The sequence below is a fragment of the Podarcis bocagei genome (assembly GCF_964188305.1).
Source record: "Podarcis bocagei genome assembly, chromosome: 4".
Classification (NCBI taxonomy): domain Eukaryota; kingdom Metazoa; phylum Chordata; class Lepidosauria; order Squamata; family Lacertidae; genus Podarcis; species Podarcis bocagei.
In genome coordinates, this window is record NC_138128.1 from 44,269,053 (window position 1) to 44,287,895 (window position 18,843).

The following is an 18,843-nucleotide window of genomic DNA, read 5'->3' on the forward strand; positions in this document are numbered from 1 at the left end:
CGCAGCAGGAGGGAAATGACTAATTGATACTCAGGAGTTAGCAGAGGTCCCCTCACAAGGGTTGGGCCACTGACAGCCCAGATAAACCCTGGATAATAATCTCTTTCTAATGGTGCCTGCCCTCAGGAGGGGCACCCGCTGCAGCCGAGCCTGTTTCCAGGGACTCAAAGGCATGTACAACCATTGCAGAACTACAAGGAAAACAATGAGGTAGGAAAAACTCCTCCTTTTGTGAACTGCCCTGCCTTTTCCAAGCTGAAAAACATAGGGCGTTTTCTCTGCGGGTGTATTCATGCCTTTGATGCAATATTAGTGGATTTCTACTGGACCGTCCACACATCACTCTGCTGTATTAATTGTTCTATGGTGTTCTCCAATATTAGCGCATTATTGCCATCTGAAAGGGCACTAAAGAACAACAAAAGCTGGACAAAAAAAACGTTACAGGATTTCAGTAGGAAGTTACAGGACATGGAAATGAAGCAGCGTGTGTCCAGTCCTGGTGCCTTCAAGGGGCAAACAGTAATGAAAGTGGGATCACGTCTATCTGCCATGATGGCACCATGAGCACAAATCATCATGCATGCACAATAAAAAGGACATGTGGAGGGGGCCATAGATAGACCAGCAGAAAAGCATTTCACTGTCTATCTCAGATCCTGGGGGGTGCTTATATGGCAGAGTTTAAATTCATGGATTTCAGTGAGCTCAAATGTGCTTCGCTCCATAGCCCAATTCACCCATCACATGGACATGCTAGCTGGGACTGAAGTCCATAACATTTGGAAGGCATCAAGTTGGTGACGGCTGCTATAGTTACTGGCTTACCATGAACAAGGATATGCTTCCTGCTTTGCTTCTCCACTAGTTGAAACAACAAACCACGATCCCTGGCTTAGTCCTACGAGGGATTACAGCTCAAACAAACCACATTCAGGAAGTCAAGAACAAACCTTGACATTACATGGTTATTTGTCTGGAGCAAAACAAACCATGACCCCTCACAGAGCTAAGCCAGGGACTGTGGTTTTTTGTTTTCCCTAGGGAGGAGAAAAGTGACAGACACCTGCACATTCATGGTAAACAATTAACTATGGTTTACCATGATGGGTGAGTGCAGACTATATTGGAATGCTGCTGCTTCGTTTTTCTTAAGGCTTGAAGCGGAACTTGGTGTTTGTTCTGGCACTAGAATACACAATGTCTCTGTCTTTTGAATGTGTACTGCATTCAAATATGTATACTGTTCCTGTAATCAACATGTAAGGCTACCAAATTTATTACTTGCTCCTGGTTCTCTGCTTTCAACAGCACTTTGATCTTTAGAGTTTACCCAGTACCAATCCTCACCTCCTGTCCATAATAAGCTTCTTGTACTGGTTTCTGCAGATCAGGTTTTTGTTAAAGAAACAATAACTCACAAGGATGGGGGGAGAGTTCCTGACATTTGACAACCCTAATTTCCTTTAGCTTTAGACATAATCTTGTTGACTTGGTTTTGAATGTTAATGTACCCAGGTGTATGCACTTGCAACCTTCATTCAACCAGTGATGTTGTAGAATATGGTTCATAGCTAGGCAGTCTTCAGTGATCCAAGTTTCTCACTTGGTCAGCTTAGGATCATTGATAGCTTTCTGCCAAAGCTTCTGAGTCTCCATCCCAGAATACTTTATTTAATTTAATGTGGCATTTGGTTGATTTAATGTGGTAAGTATAATGTTCCTTTATACTTGCCACATTAAATCATCTCGTCAATTAAACTTCAGGCATTTACTGGGCACCCACCTGGTATCCAACATTGGCCCTTGTAATGCCCTATATTCCCATATAAACCTATCCCCTTCTACAAATGTACCAAAGCCCAATGGCAAATTCAAGTTTCTTTTTCTGACATTTCCTTCTCTCGAGCCCTAGTTGCAAAAGGGATTGTTGGGCTTCCACACTAACATCATTCATCTGTATAACCCGGTCATCAAAATCAATAGATGGTCATTTCCATGTATAGAGGATCATTTAAACATTTAGTTAGTAGTGGTGAGTTGGATATTATTCAGCCATCTCAGAGAGTCTATTGAATGCAATGAGCAGGTATTGCAAATGTGTTTATCATTCCTGGCCACAGATATTTTTATGCTCGAAGCAAAACAGGCACACACATGCACACCACATAGCTGAGAGCCTGCTCTGGACAGGAGTTCGTTATTAAGAGCACTTCAGATATGAGGCAGGAAAATTGCACCCTTCCTGAAAGCTACTGCCCAACGCCGACTGCTTCATGGCATTTCATAGCCCTGCCAGCTGGGCCCTGATGCCTGTGTGTGCAGGGAATGGGAACAAGGGGGGAGGGAGAGAGAGCTGGAAAGCAGGAGGGGGAGGAAGAAACAGAGAGGGCTGGAGGAGCGGCCCAGACTGGGAGGTGGGGACATCCTTGTGGCTGGCTCCCAACTCAATCCTGGGAGGGGGGGAGCATGCCTGGTGAAGATTGGCTGCCGGTTCCCCCCAAGAGGCTGCTTTGGAAACCTAGAGGGGGTGGTGCTAAACAGCCCAGAGCAGAGACTTCAACTTAATCTAGCTTCAGCTCACTCCATCCCACCGATAGTGCCAGATACAACCTTGGGGGAGAATGCTTTTGCTTGCCTAGGCGCAGGCACACCCGTTTTAAGAGGCAGGTGTTGGCTCCTTGGCTGGACTTGGCCCAGGCAGTGCCCTTCATTCAGCTTGGCTCCCATCGGCGCTCGTGGCAACCAGAGTCCCACGTTCTCTCCCTCTCTCTCCCCTGCAGCTCAGGGAGTCCTGAGGGGAGTGTCTCTGAGCCATGATGTCACCCTGCCCATGGAATGCCATGGGCACTGTGCTGCTGGTTCTGGTGCAGGGCTGGGCGCTGTCCGTGAGTCAGGAGTACGACTACTACAGCTGGCAATCCGACAACTTCCAGCATGGACGCTTCTACACTAAGCAGCCCCAGTGCGTGGACATCCCGGCCGACCTGCAGCTCTGCCACAACGTGGGCTACAAGCGCATGCGTCTCCCTAACCTGCTGGAACACGAATCCATGCCAGAGGTAAAGCAGCAAGCCAGCAGCTGGGTGCCCCTGCTGGCCAAGCGGTGCCATTCCGACACACAGCTTTTCCTGTGCTCCCTCTTTGCACCTGTCTGCCTGGACCGGCCCATCTACCCCTGCAGGTCACTGTGCGAGGTGGTGCGCGACTCGTGCGCTCCTGTCATGGAATCCTACGGCTTCCCTTGGCCTGACATGCTCAACTGCAACAAGTTCCCCTTCGACAATGACCTGTGCATCGCTGTGCAGTTTGGAAACAGTCAGGCAACTCAGCCACCAGGTAACTGCATGGGGAGACTGTGATGGGGGGAAAGGACCTGTGCTAAGAGATTGTTTGGGAGGCAATGTCTCTCTTACAGAACCCCACACTCATCCTGCCCATTAGACTTGGGTCCTAGGGTAAGAGGCTCAGACATGCATCCAGCTCTGCTCTCGCTGCTCCTGGCTCAGGTTATCGTTCAAAGCTCTGCTGGTATTGCAAAGTGTGCAAGAGACTGCCAGTCTATCAGGGCATAGTCCAGAAGGGTGGATGGAGCACAAAGCATGTAGGCTAGGCCCAGAATTGGAGTTTGTCCCCATGTTCATTGCTTATCCAAGCCTTTTCCTGAACTGGTAGTGGCAAGTGGTTTCAAAGCTGAAAATCATCTCTCCTTTCTCTTCATGTCCCAAGACCAGGAAGTTTCTCATTACGTTTACTGTGAGACATTATACAGTACTTGAGGCTCTAAGAAAATATCCTGTCACAGTTGCGAAATGAGAGTAGTAAGTGGCTTTCTCAACACTCACAATATTTGCGGTGTTTATCCCTCTCCTTTCGTGAAGTTTACATAATTTCCCATTTCATTATGTTGAAATAGCATACTGCAACGATGAGCTTGGTGCATATGTTGATCTTTTGATTCTTCCTGCCAGCTTGAATGAGGCTATGTGGCAGGGACAGGGTCCTAAATTACAACTCCCATCATCTCTACCCATTGGCTCTGCTGAGTGGGGGCTGATCTTAGAATAGAATCATAGAATCATAGAGTTGGAAGAGACCACAAGGGCCATCGAGTCCAACCCCCTGCCAAGCAGGAAACACCATCAGAGCACTCCTGACATATGGTTGTCAAGCCTCTGCTTAAAGACCTCCAAAGTAGGAGACTCCACCACACTCCTTGGCAGCAAATTCCACTGTCGAACAGCTCTTACTGTCAGGAAGTTCTTCCTAATGTTTAGGTGGAATCTTCTTTCTTGTAGTTTGGATCCATTGCTCCGTGTCCGCTTCTCTGGAGCAGCAGAAAACAACCTTTCTCTCTCCTCTATGTGACATCCTTTTATATATTTGAACATGGCTATCATATCACCCTTAACCTCCTCTTCTCCAGGCTAATGGGAGATGGAGTCCGATAACGCCTGAAGGGCCACAGGTTCCCCACCCAGCTCTATATAGGGCTTTCCTTGTCCTTGAGATACCACCTCCAAAAGTCCCTTTTCATAAGAAGCATCTTTACAAAAGCAGCAGCATCCCAACACAGGGCAAACCATCCATCTGACCATTTGCCCTATATCTGTTCCCTTGCAGAGGCACAGCCTTCTACATGGCATACTCCCAGTGGGACAGCTTCCTATCAGTTTCTAGGACAGCCTCTGCTGAAGATTTCAAATCTGTAAAAATATTCCTTAATTGGATTAAACCAGGTTACAGTCATGGGAATAGGGTGGAACCATGAAAACACACTGCTAGAACCCTAATTTGGGGGGGGGGGTCAGAAGCAGGTTACAGGGCTTAAAGCATGGGATGGAAGAGCAAGTGCAGCAAACACACATATCTACCTATGTGTGATCAATAGCAAATTCTTTAGCTCAGCAACCACTGGGAGGCAGTGTCCAATTGAACAGAGAATATCCAAAGAGACGTACAGCAAAGGACACTTGGTTAGATTGGAAACAGGAGCCAGAATCCATGACTTCTCTATAGCTTATCCTACTAGTCAGTGGAATAGGGTACCTTACAAACCCCCACTAAGTGCATATGGCAACCTTGTTTTGTGCACACTGGGTGAGGTAGAAGGCATCTCCCAAAATCCATGGTCACATATTTCAACACTCCTCTCCTAGTTTGATGAGCAACATTTTTCATGGATGAGTTTCCACCAGGCTCATTTTGAATTCAGGAGTATCCTTGGAGGCGCAGTATATTATTTCACTCCCCAAACAAGTGGGAAATTCAGAGGAGCCTTTGCAGGATCATTTTCCTAGGAGGATCGCTGCTTGGAGGAGTGAGCAGCAGAGATTTATGGTGCGGCTGTGAAAATCTGTTTATTTACAAATGAACAGGCAGGGAACCAGGAGTAGCACAAATATTGCCTGTTAGCACAGACCTTGGAATCCAAAGTCTAGCAAGCTCCAAGCACACTTCCTGCTTCTTCCTAGTCATCACTTCCAGCATCTAACTTAACACCATCCGTTGAAAAATTGCCCTCCTAAACAACCCTGTCTCTGATCTCCAAGGAAGTCCTATGGGCTTGACTCTCAAAACTTCAGGATAGCTGACGGGGGTGGGAGACCCTGGAAAAGGGATGCAAAGTCTAAAACAGCAATAGAGCCTAAGGCAGGCATTTTAAGAACTTTATTGACTTGCTGGTTTTACGGTTAATTTTCACAATTTTATCATTTTATAGTTTCGCAACACACTGGTTAGACGTTACAGTGCTAGGCGATAACTTGTTGAAATGAAAATGAACTCTCACTCACCCACACCAGGTAGAATACCCTGAGCGACGGCACCCCAAGATTGATCATCCATACCAGATCTGGGATGCTAAGGAACACCTACCAACTTGTTATAATGACATTTCTCTGTGTGCGGCTTCAGGAGGGCGCCAGAGATGTCCTGTTCTATTCCTTGTTTCATGCCAGTATTAAATTAGTGACCCAACTTACAGACTCTCCTGAGTAAGGATCTCAACATGCTCACCTATAGAGCAGATGGCTGGGTTGTGTGTCCTATAAAGTTAGGGGCAAGTTTGAAAAGGCTAAAGAAACAGTGTCTTCATGCAAATGTCAGGTCACACTCAGCATTCATACTTTTTGTTTTTTGTAGCATATATATATATATATATATATGCTTTCGTAGATTTTCACGGGTACAGGAATGTAGGTTTTGGTGTCTTCGGGTGTCTTCCCGTGTAAGAGTTGGGGTGTCTAGGCGACGTTTCGACGAGGTCTCACTCGTCATCTTCAGGCTGGTGCTTTCGGCTTCTTGTTACTAGAACAGAGCAGGATCTCAGTGTTTGAGTTCCTATAAATACTGTTGAGGGGGTGTGGTGTATAGCCTCCAACGTTCTGGGCAGAGAGGAAGTTCCTAGGTTAATGTGCCTTTTCTTCTTTTGTTCATTAATTACTTGAGGGATATCTTGAGTGATTACTTGAGTGATATTCTGAGTACCACTTAGGAGGGTCATTAGGTGTGGATTAGTTGCTAAAGCTTTCGTGTCTTGACCTCTTGACCTTGTAAAGAGTTTTTCTGAGAAGATGGCTGTACTGCACTTAGTTGTGCTCTGGCTTGGCTTCGTGTATAGGGGCGAGCTGTGGTTTTGTGCCCTGTGCCAGCCAGATCTGTGTAGGGATTGCAGGGGGGTGCAGCATCCGGAGGTGCCACTATGGTTTGGCTACTGGATGGTGTCTGTAATTTATCTGTGGAGAGGGTCTGGGTTTGGGTCTGGTGTGGTTGATTGGAGATGGCGTTCTGTGTGCCTCTGGTTCTGGTGTCGGTTTTTGTGGGGAGGGCTAATTTCCAGATGTCTGGCAGGCGGGACGTGTCGTCACGCTTGTTCATGTTGTGAGGGTGTTTCTCTATCTCGATGGCTTCCATGATTATTCTCTTGTGGTGATGTTCCATGTTAAAGAGCAATTTGGAATCTGCAAAATTAATTTCGTGTCCTGTTTCTTTCATGTGTTGGTAAAGAGAGGAAGTTTTTTCTTCTTTTTTGACGGCATTCTTGTGTTCTGCGATACGTGCATTTATTCGTCTGTTTGTTTGTCCAATGTACGTGGCTGGGCAGACTTTGCAGGGTATTTCATAGACCCCTTGGTTTTCTAACTGGATTTTATCTTTTGGGTTTCTGAGGATATTGGCTATTTTTTGGTTGGTGCAAAAGGCTGTTTTGATATTGTGTTTATGGAGGATTTTGCTAATTTTATCTGTAGTGCCCTTGATATAAGGAAGGAGGGCCATGCCATTGTTTTCTTCTGTGTCTTGGTTTTTGGGGGGTGTTTCTTTTTGGATTAGCTTCGTAACCCTGTTTTGCTGGTATCCGTTGGCGATTAACACATTTGAGAGATTCTGTAACTCAGTTGTCAAGTGGTCTTTGTCAGCCAGGCGTTTGGTTCTGGAGATGAGAGTCTTGGCTACGGAGTTTATTTGTGCAGGGTGGTGGTGTGATTGTGCATGTAAGTAGCGGTTGGTGTGTTTTTTTTTCCGGTAGATAGTGTGTCCTAGGGAGCCATCAGGTTTTTTGTAGATTAGGACGTCAAGGAAGGGAAGTTGGTTGTTGGCTTCTATTTCCATAGTGAATTGTATTTTGGGGTGTAGGCTGTTGAGATGTGTGAGGAAGCTATCTAGTTTTTCTTTCCCGTGTGGCCAAATTACAAAGGTGTCGTCAACATATCTGAGCCAAAGTTTGGGTTTGTGTTCTGACTTGTCTAAAGCATTGGTTTCAAAGTGTTCCATGTACAGATTTGCGATGACCGGTGAGAGGGGTGATCCCATAGGTGCTCCTTCTATCTGTTTGTATCTTTGTCCATTGTGGATGAAGTACGTGTTGGTTAGGCAGTGGTTGGTCAGGTCCAGGATGTATTCGGGGGGATTGTATTTGTTTTGAATGGCTGTCAAGGCTTCATTAATGGGCACTTGTGTGAAGAGAGATACAACATCGAAGCTCACAAGTAGGTCATCGGGATGTAGGTTTTGCTTCTTTATTGTTTCTATGAACTGGAAGGAGTTTGTAACGTGTGAAGCGATAGATTCTGCATAGGGCTGAAGTTGCTTAGCGAGAAATTTAGCGAGATTTTGTAGAGGTGAGCCTATGGAGCTGACTATTGGTCTGAGTGGTGTTCCTTCTTTGTGTATCTTGGGGAGACCGTAGAGTTTGGGGCATCTGGATGATTTTTCTCTGGGGATGATTCTTAGCTGGATTTCTTCACTGATAGGAGAGGCTTTTATTTTGGATTTGGTGGTTTTTTCCAGATAGGTGGTGGGATCTGTTTTTATAGGTTGGTAGGTAGGGTCTTGGAGTAGATTTGATAGTTTTGCTTGGTAGTCCGATGTGTTCATCACAACAGTGGCATTACCTTTGTCTGCTGGGAGAATGATTATGTTGTTGTCTTTCCTCAGGTTGGTGAGTGCTTTCTGTTCTTCTTTGTGTAAATTGCTTCTGGGTGGTTTGCTGGAGCAGAGGATGTTGGTGACTTCAAGTCTGATTTTATTGGCTTCATCTGGGTTGATTTTGGTTAGGCTAGCTTCGACTCCGCATATGATGTTTTCCGTGGGGATGCGTCTCGGGGCGACTGCAAAGTTGAAACCTTTGGAGAGTACTTTGGTTTCAGTTGAGGTGCACAAAACCACAGCTCGCCCCTATACACAGGGCACAAAACCACAGCTCGCCCCTATACACGAAGCCAAGCCAGAGCACAACTAAGTGCAGTACAGCCATCTTCTCAGAAAAACTCTTTACAAGGTCAAGAGGTCAAGACACGAAAGCTTTAGCAACTAATCCACACCTAATGACCCTCCTAAGTGGTACTCAGAATATCACTCAAGTAATCACTCAAGATATCCCTCAAGTAATTAATGAACAAAAGAAGAAAAGGCACATTAACCTAGGAACTTCCTCTCTGCCCAGAACGTTGGAGGCTATACACCACACCCCCTCAACAGTATTTATAGGAACTCAAACACTGAGATCCTGCTCTGTTCTAGTAACAAGAAGCCGAAAGCACCAGCCTGAAGATGACGAGTGAGACCTCGTCGAAACGTCGCCTAGACACCCCAACTCTTACACGGGAAGACACCCGAAGACACCAAAACCTACATATATATATATATATATATATATATATATATATATATATATATATATATATATATATATATATATATATATATATATATGCTGGAGTAACTGTAGGCAAAGGATGTCAGAGGTATTGTACTTTTAATGTTGGTATAAAGCTGGGAGCCTTGTAAGGATCAGCTTCACACATTAAATACCTTTTCTACCTAACTATTAAAAGATAAAGGAGCTCTGTCCTTCTTTACATCTAGGCCAACCCTTGTCTCCTTACTCATAGAATCATAGAATCATAGAGTTGGAAGAGACCACAAGGGCCATCGAGTCCAACCCCCTGCCAACCCACTCTCTCTGCTTTTCTTTCTTCTTCTCTGAAGAGAGGCAGAGTGGTGCTACATCTCATTTAACCCACCCTAGGACACAGAATGGCCCGGGAGTGGGTCCCACCATGTCCTCATGCATTCCACCAGGATGGATAGCCAAAAGAGGCTCCATAGCTTCCCATGGAGCATTTCATCTGCCTGGATTAATAGTAAGCATTCCCCTCAATACATAGCTAAAAGTCCAAGGAGAAGGCTAGTCCTCAGCTTCATTCATCACTGCTGTAGTCACGACATGACCATTCTTAGCCCAGGGGATCCCCAACTGTGGCTCATGGATCATCAGAGGCCCCCAAGATTCATTCAGGTGATCCATGGCATGTTCATATTAAATGCTCACAGCAATTTTTAATTGTATTTTTAATTGCTTCTTTTATTTATTGCATTGTAAGTTATTATACTTATTATTCCATAGAATTCAAATATATAAAAAAGAAGCAATAGAAAATACTATACAAAACCATGCAGCGTATAGCCCAGCACATTACAATTGTTACAACAAGCAGAAAAATCATTAACTGGTCCGCCAAGACCCTCAGCAATTTCCAAGTGGTCCATGGGGAGAAACGTTTGAGCATCACTGGCTTAGCCTACACTTCAGGCTATTCCCTCCAGTCAGCCCAGACCACCAGAATGTTGTTTTGCCATTGACTGACAGGTTCGCATCATACAACACAGAGCCTTGGTTTCCCTCATCCTCTCCCATCAAATATCTCCTTTGATTTATATCATTTTAACCCTCACGCGTGAACTTTTAGGGGGCGGGAAGATAGCAAAATTAAATGGAATGTTATTTAACTGGGGCAAGGATAGGGGTTTGTATAATGGGGGAAATTAAGAGGTGGATAAAGAATCAGTTAAACAAGAAACAAATATTCCCCCCTCAAAAAAAGAAGAAGAAGAAGCCTTCTCCAGCTGTTCAAAAGGCTTTCCAATAAGGATTACGGGCTTCCTGTTTGGGTGAGCCAAACTCCCAAACCTTCTGTTAGTTCAAGATACTTCATGACAGGCCAAAGAAAGTTCGTGACGAGGCAGATGATCTGGGATTGAGAATAATCATTATTAGATGTGGGCTGCCCATGAGAATACAGCCAGGAAGTTGCAGGGCCAGAGCTGTGAGCAATGTCCCAAACATTTGGCAGGTGAGGACTCACTTTTTTCCCATCTTGCAGTGTCAAAGATCTGCACCCAATGCGAGATGGAGCACAAGGCAGATGGCATCATGGAGCAAATGTGTTCCAGTGACTTTGGTGAGTCATCCGTTCAAAGCGGCAGGGATTGGGGAGTCTCCGCTTGGGGCATCTGAGAGTGAAGCTGAAGCTCTGCAGAACAACTGTTGAGAATGTGTTGCAAATTCTTTACTTGCATTCCCCTATCTTCTACAACTTACTGGGATTCAAGGTTCCCTTTGAACCCCCGTCTTTGCCATCAGACCTCCAACAACTTCCAGCTTGTTTCTGGCCCAAAGCAAGGTACTGTTTTCGACCTAGAAAGCCTTACAACTCCACTCCATTGCTTAGGACAGAGCTTGTATTATGCTGGCAGAAGGTGGAATGGGAAAAACCACTGTCCAAAGCTCTGCAGAGTCACTATCTACCACTGTCAATCAGGAGTGGCTATGGCCCATGTTGCTCCAGATATTATTGGACTCCATCATCCCTGATGACTGACCAAGGCTGGTGAGAGTTTGAGTCCAACATCGGAAGGGCCACGTGGTTAGTCACCCCTGGTGTGTAGACAATATTGAACTGTTAGTATGACTCAGTGTATGGCATCTTCTTATGTTTAGGAGCAGACTGAGTCCAAGGTATCTGAAGAACCACCCTCTGAACCTGCATGCTATGCAAGACCCTTTGAGTATTTCCACACCTGGAAATTAGGGAAGAGGCCCTTTTAGGTGGAAAGACCCCGGATGTGGATTGCCTCCCCACGTAGATTAGCTTGGCACAAACAATATCGTTTAGACGGTAGGCCTATGATTAGAGTGTTGAACTAGGACCCCCCCAGACATCTATTTAATTGTGCAATCTTGATTTGTTCTCATTATGTTATTCGGGTGGTTATGGTAGATCCCACTTTCAATAGTGTCTCTGCATACGAAGGTTTTAAGGCACCTATGGTCAAGGGTCCCTTTACCTTTACCTTTTTACAGTTTGTTTGCCAGTCCATGAATGTCCTGTAGCTTCCTGCTGAGTTCCTGTAACTTTCCATGCAGCAAATGTTCAAGTGTTCCTTGGTTGGTTTTGCACTACAGTGCAAGGTATCCCTGCAGATGGCAATAATGTGGTAACATCAGGGAAGCACTGCAGAACCATTAGTAAAGCGGAACAATGTGTGAGTGGTCCGGTCTAAACCCATAATTAATGCACTATTATTGTGCGAATGCCATGCTACAGAAATATATAAATAAAAGTTAAGACCAGCATTCTGGAGACAGGGCTCCAGGTCTGAAGAATCCAAGATACAAATCCCCACTTGGCCATAGAACTCACTGGGTGACCTTAGCCTAGTCCAACTAACTTTATAGGGTTATTATGAGGGCAGAAGATTGGCGGGAGGGAGAGAGACACATACACATGGACCTGTGTTCCTAGTAGGAAACAAGGATAAACATGCAAAATAAGCAAAGAAAGCATGTCAGGCCTGCTTGTCTGTTTGCTTAAGCTATTAACTAGTTGTAACTATTTCATTAGTATTATTTCTGCTGGTGTTTTTTATATCATCTGTATTTTTTTAATCTATGTTAAATTTGGCTTAATTAGGCTTAACACCATGCAAAATCTGTTCATTGCCCTGAAGACTGTTTATACTGGAAAATCAACATACACATTTTTAAAACAAATCATCATAAAAATAAAACGTGATGTGCCTCATTCCAGAAGAAAGGAGGCCGGTCTGCTACTTCAGATGATAATCCCAGAAAAACAGTTAAACGCTGAAAATAGGAGGCAAGGATCAGAGAGGTTTGTCAGATCTGTCTCCCAGCAACTCCCCTTTGAGGCATCCATCTCTTTGATGAACTCTTGGCTTCAACAGCGATGTTCCCAGTTGACCATGGCAAAGAGGGTTCAGGCTGACACAGTGTGGTTTTTAAAAAAAAAGTTAAAACAAAGCAGTGCAGTATCCACCCAGCAGCTCTTTTTGCTTCAGATTTCAGCATGACCAGTAAGGCAGTTTATACTGGGGCTAACAAGATAGACACAGGAGAGACCTGTCCAGAAAGTGGTCAGAAATCAACACCTTTACCTTCTTTCCTTGACACACGTCATACAAGCTGGTTCCAGGGAAGACCACTTTTTCTCCACACACATGACCAGGCAATTTGGATCATCAGCATCTTGGGCATGATGTGTGGGAGGCCAAGAACCACTTCACATGAGATATTTCCCCTACATATGATCTGGCTCCCAGCCATCTATAGGATCCTCTTCACATAGAAAATCAGTGCATGGATAAAATCACAGTGATTTTCACCATTATGCAGCAGCTGCAAAGTCCTGCTGTAGTCAACAAAATTGTTCCTTGATGTAACCAACCCTGTACTTCCAAAAAAAAGCTATTAAGATATACTGCATTTTCCATCTTTTTATGAAGCCGACCTACTTGCTATTGTAAATGCTATTGTAAATAGCACTATATGTATACACACATGTGTTGAGAATAGAATTTGACCTTATCCTAAACACACAGATTAAAAACAAGGATGGAAAAATAATTAACCTTAAAGCTTAGAAAATATCACCAACCAATTCATAGCAATCCAAGACATATGGTTAGATTTTTATTTATTTTTAAATGGTATTTAGAACTCCTGCATACGGAGCTTCTGTACAAGAATATGTCACTGCATCTGACCAAGTTGAGAAGCATTTGGGATTCAAGAGGGTCACAGAACTTCACTAAATAATATTGATTATATTTTATTGATTGCACTGAGTTTCCCCATGTTTTTCTACATGTTGTTGCCATATGACTCTTACTACAATCGTGGATTCAGCCATCTGAAGTTTTTTAATTGCACAGGTTCTGTGCAAGGTTGTACTTCCTAAGCTTTTTGATTGTTGTAACCTTGTTTTCAAATCATTTATAAGGTCAAATTCTATTATTATCACATGCTTGCATAAATGCGTTTTTTGGCCCTATAGTTATTACGTTGACATTATAGAAAGGTGGAAAATACACTACTGTGTATTATTTATTTATAGCTTTTTTAACCTTGATTTTTGTGTTGTTTATTTCTGGCATGCAGTCAGATATTTTCTTTCATTTCTGGTTTTTGTAGGAGTAGCCTGGAGTATACTTCACTCCACTCTTGGACTAAGGACAAAAACCTGGACGACTCGCACCTGTTGAGGAACCTTCCTCCAATGAACCTGTGATGGGTTTATAGAGAACCAGGGTGCCCAAAGCTTAATAGATGGTGGCTTGTCTTTTTGTCAAATACAAATCTATCATTTACAAACAAATATACTTAATAGGAAGTTGAAGAGGAATTCCATGACCTCTCATTCAGTCAGAGGAGACAAACCAGATCCTGACAGTCTGTGTGTCCCAACTCTATTACCTACTCCTCATCTCCCCTTGGTGACTTTTTTTAACAGGGCCAAATACATAGCTCTCAAACAAGTCAGTCCTCCTAATCCCTGTCCTTATGGACTCACACCCCCTCTTCTTGTTCCTTCACTTTGACTTCACCCAACTGCCTGTAAGCTCCTAACACAGTCTGCTTCCCATTTACCCCTACAGTGGTGAAGATGCGCATCAAGGAGATCAAGAAAGAGAATGGGGAGAGGCGATTGGTGGCTGCGCAGAAGAAGAAAAAGCTGCTCAAAGTGGGGCCGTTGAAGCGCAAGGACACCAAGAAGCTGGTGCTGCACATGAAGAATGCAGGTGCCTGCCCCTGCCCCCAGCTTGATGACCTCAGTGGCAGCTTTCTGGTGATGGGGCGAAAGGTGGGTGGGCGGTTGCTAGTCTTGGCCATTTACCGCTGGGAGAAGAAGAATAAGGAGATGAAATTTGCTGTCAAATTCATGTTCTCCTACCCTTGTTCCATGCACTACCCCTTCTTCTATGGGGCAGACCCCCACTGAATCCCCACTCATTCCAAGAACCCTGCTCACTCTTCTTCACAGCACTCCTCACACTTTTTGGTTCCCCACTCTTAGCCCACAGAATACCCTTTTTTATATGGGCTGACCTACACAAAGCCACATACTGTTGGGAGCCCATCCCTGCAACAGGACTCTTTCTTCTAAAGCACAAACTCCATTAGGACCAGCTCCATTAAGTTCCAGGTCAGAGTTCTGCCCATCTTGGAACCTTTGGAGAACATGCAGAAATCCACCTCATTCCCAACACACCTTCACTAGAAGAATAAGTCTTAGCACCTGCAGCAAACATCTCTTATCAATCCCAGTAGACTCAAGCTCCAATAGAGGCTGAATCACACAGAATTTTAGTTGCAACCTTTAGTGGAACATTTAAGGAAAATCCCAGTCCATTCTTAATTCCTACTAGTGAGAAGCCAAAGATTTTGAAACATTATGAGCAGGGCAACCAATGCTTTCCAATCGCAACCTTTCATTTTCATAGTGCATTGAACTACTTAGTTACAGGGATGGGAAACCTGCAGCCCACTAGATATTGTCAGACTCCAAATCCCACATCCCCAGCTAGCAAACCTAATGGGCAGGGATAATGAGTGCTGTGGTCCAGCAACATCTGGAGAGTCTAACATCCCCATCCCATCCCTGACTTAGTAGGAGTTGGCCAGGCGCAGTATGAAGCTCTAAACATCTCAGACTGCCAGACACCAGATGCGTTGTACAAGCTACAGTGTCCCAACTAATACTTCACTGGACTGACAATCCCCAGTTCTGGCCTCCTCTCCTAGGTTCTGCATAGCATCTTCTCAGGCCATGTAGAACCTTAAGTAGACACCAAGCAAGGCCTCCCTAGAAGCCTCCCCCGATTTCCAGCTCGCATGACCATTGGCTACTTCTCTGGCTGGGGCTGATGAGAGTTGTTGTCCAGGTTGCAGGAGGCTGCTGGTCTGTTATATGATTGTGATGCTTGAAGGCGGGTGACACCCCTCAACTAAAAAGTCCAGGTCTTCTGTCATCACATGGTCATTATTGCATCAGCATCTTTTGAGGCACAGATCTGTACAGCATCCTTAAACATCGTGGGGCAGATCCACCCCATAGATTTTGAACACATTCAACACATATCTAAAGCACATGACTTCCTTCCCCCCCCCCAAAAAAAATTAATAATCCTGGTCATGTGCTTTAAATGTGCACCGAATGTGCTTTGAATGTATGGTGGGGATCTGTGTGTGGCAATACCAAGCGAGGTATGAGGCAGTGACTTGGAACTGTTCCTCATACAAACACTCTGCCTGAGGCCTTCATGGTCCCTTACAGAGTAATAGACATCAAGTAATCTATAGGTTTAATTATTCAAGACCATTTGTAATTGGGGATGGGCGGACCACTTTGCTATATGAAGCCGTTTATGTGAAGTTTCACTGAAAAATATGCCCAACACCAATTCCGTCTCCTTCCCCTCTCCATGTTTACTTGCCTATGGCCAGTAGAAATATCATGACTATACCAAGTAGGTTAGTGCGCCAACCCCAGAGGAGCACATCAGACCTGTGGATGCACCAGTGAGGAACCAAACCACCAACTGGGCCTGCCGGGTGGCTGTGTCCACCACACAGGATGCCAGACCACCAACTGAGCCTGCCCGACAGATGGCAAACACAGGACGAATGTGTCTCCCTGGGGCCCTTCCATCTGGCAGTTTTCCAGACTCCTGAATGGTCAAGACCAGCTGGCAAGTTAATCCTGGAGCGAATATTTATAGCATCAGCACTGCCAGTTTCACCGCTCCCCACACCAGCTGTGGGGGAGTGGGGGCTGCCCAACACAAAGCAAGCTGTAGGAATTGAGTCTGGCTCCCACACACAGAGGGGTTTTTCACTGGGGCTCATTCCCAGCCAAAGTTTGCTGAGGAAGAGAGGGTGGTAGCTGAGGAGCTCTTGAAAGAACCTCTCTTCCACTCAGGGAATCCTCCGCCCTCAGATTTTCCAGATGAGCTGCTTTGCAAATCATACAGCATGTCACACACACAACTTACTATTGAGTTCATGGTTTTTGGCCACAACTGTGTGTCATGACTCACTTTTCCCTGCACACTACTGAGAGGATGTTGTTGAAGATTCAGCCACCAGTTCGATCGGTTTTTGTACACTGAAGTGGTGGTGGTTGGGTGTTGCCATCTTGTCCTTTGCCTCAAACCGCTAAGTGTCTTTGGCTAGCCTTGCCTTTTGTCATGGCAAACTTGCCATCCTGCTGGAGGGTGCTGAGGGAAAACGACGGGGCTGGTAACTTCTCACACACTGTCCCCTCAAAAATGTGAGCTATTTTGTTCCCCCTAGGACTTCAATCCCCTTCAGATTGAAAACTGGGATATATTTACGAGCTAGGCCATTCCCCACTGTTCTTACATTTTGATTTATATGGCCTGCACATCACTTGGACACTGACAGATTCTCATGGCACCTGACAGCTTCAGAGCCATCATTGCTTGACTTCAGGGGAAGAATGCAAACACCGCTAGCTCCGTAAATACCCTTCTGTGACTTACAAAAGGAACACTTTCCACTTCTTTGAATCAGATCATAGAGATGGATTAACAGTGCATTTACTTTTGTCCAAGAATTTCGTGCTACATCTAGTTAGCAAATTAGGTAGAAAATAAAGTGCCCACCTGATCAACACTCACATGGGACTAGTCCTCAAGGCCTTAGCAACCTGAAACATTTACTGACCCAAGTCCACTGAGTAGGAGCATCCCTAGCTTGGGGTTGCTTTTGTTCATGGAGCAGCCTTTTATTAAAAATACCATACTTGGGGATGCAGTCATCTGCATTCAATTTTCTTCACTGAAAATGCCATTTTAAGCTATTAAATTTGGTCCTTTTTTAAAAAAAACAAAACAGGTCTTCCATCTTCTATGCTGTCCAATATCCACTCTAATAAATCCCATAGAACCTATCCTGATCACCATCTTGCCTGCTTGGTTTTGCCACCATTTTAGCTGAATTTTTCATTGACCCTCGTTTCATCTTGGGGACATGCATGCAGAACTTAAGATAGCTCTTGCTCTTGCTGTGTTCTCTATCATTCAGGATTTTTTCATTATTTTTATTAATTCCAAGTCTTTCATTTAAAAAGTGTTCCAGCTTCATTTTATGAGGTGCTTTTTTAAAAAAATAAAAAATGAATCTTTCACAAAATGAAGTTGGAGCACTCATGTTGTGGCATCTGCATAACATTTCCAGCTCAGCCAAGTATTCATAAAATATTTATTTTCTGCTTATGGCAGATCCAAACTCAAAATTAATTCCCATTGATATCATAACTAACTTGCCCCATTGATTTCAGTGGGAACTAGGTCTGGCCCAGCCTCAGTGTTTTGAGTCATATGATGTATTCATGCTGCATTTATTTCATGTCAAGGTCATCAGGGACACTGAATTCTGGCACCATTGTTGTGTTTAGAGTACTGCCATTATCATTCTGGTAACGGCAGGCTTTAATCATGAATGTAGCACTCCATTTTCAGTTCCCCTAATCAACAGATAATCAATGAGAAAGCTAAGCAAGGTCTTCTGTCTCAAATTTGCTTGCAAAAGCCAACTTATACATTCCGCTCATTTGCCTTTTATCTCAACATTATTATTTATGGATACTTGTGGATTTTTTAAAAAGGCACTGGGTTTATCAAATTAATGTTAATTTTTTTCAGAAGCATCCTTCATAATTTAATTTGAAACGACACTTCTTTTTGATGCAGAAATACTAATAAGCTACAGGAAAAAACCTGCAACTTTAGCATCTGATTTCATTGCAGCACTAAACTCCCCTCTTCACTTCCCTCACTGCCAGGTCCATACAGGCCCTGTTAAGAGTTCCTCCACAGCAGCACAGTGGTTCTTGGGTCTTCCTTACATCTGCGATCACACGGCAATAAATAGAACAAAAGCTTTTGCATTATCTTAGCAGGAGAGTCTGCAAAGATCTCTCAATATACCGGAAGCTGCATATTGAGCCACAGCCGCTGCACTCTTTATCATATGCTCAGTTCTGTATGAAAACCACCATCCAGCGAAGCTTAAAATGTCACACTGCGCTAACAATACAGGAAATTTTAAGAAATACTGTTTATTGAGCGAGTATTGGGAGTACCATCTCCACAATGTAATATTTTGGACCCGAGTTTGGTTTTTTGTACTGCTTAAAGAACTATTTCAGCTGTTTTTACTGTATGTCTGTGAGCTGC

General features: G+C 44.3%; 1 protein-coding gene across 2 annotated transcripts; it reads left to right on the forward strand.

Annotated features, from left to right (window-relative positions):
* Positions 1-103: 103 nt before the first annotated feature.
* On the forward strand, positions 104-17,114 carry SFRP5 (secreted frizzled related protein 5). Of its 2 annotated transcripts, XM_081191433.1 has the most exons (4): positions 104-210; positions 2,784-3,339; positions 10,665-10,742; positions 14,239-17,114. In XM_081191433.1, the coding sequence occupies exons 2-4, from the start codon at positions 2,817-2,819 to the stop codon at positions 14,580-14,582; spliced, it is 945 nt and encodes a 314-aa protein (XP_081047559.1). In that variant the 5' UTR covers positions 104-210; positions 2,784-2,816; the 3' UTR covers positions 14,583-17,114. The 2 variants fall into 2 exon arrangements, with proteins under 2 accessions (XP_081047559.1, XP_081047558.1); XM_081191432.1 differs by lacking the exon at positions 104-210 and having other exon boundaries at positions 2,471-3,339.
* The last annotated feature ends 1,729 nt before the right edge of the window (positions 17,115-18,843 follow it).

Excerpts from the sequence above, each read along its gene's own strand:
- SFRP5 (XM_081191433.1), top strand. The coding sequence starts at position 2,817 with ATGATGTCACCCTGCCCATGGAATGCCATGGGCACTGTGCTGCTGGTT. Across the intron at positions 3,340-10,664 it reads TCAGGCAACTCAGCCACCAG|TGTCAAAGATCTGCACCCAA; the intron begins GTAACTGCATGG and ends CCCATCTTGCAG. Across the intron at positions 10,743-14,238 it reads AATGTGTTCCAGTGACTTTG|TGGTGAAGATGCGCATCAAG; the intron begins GTGAGTCATCCG and ends TTACCCCTACAG.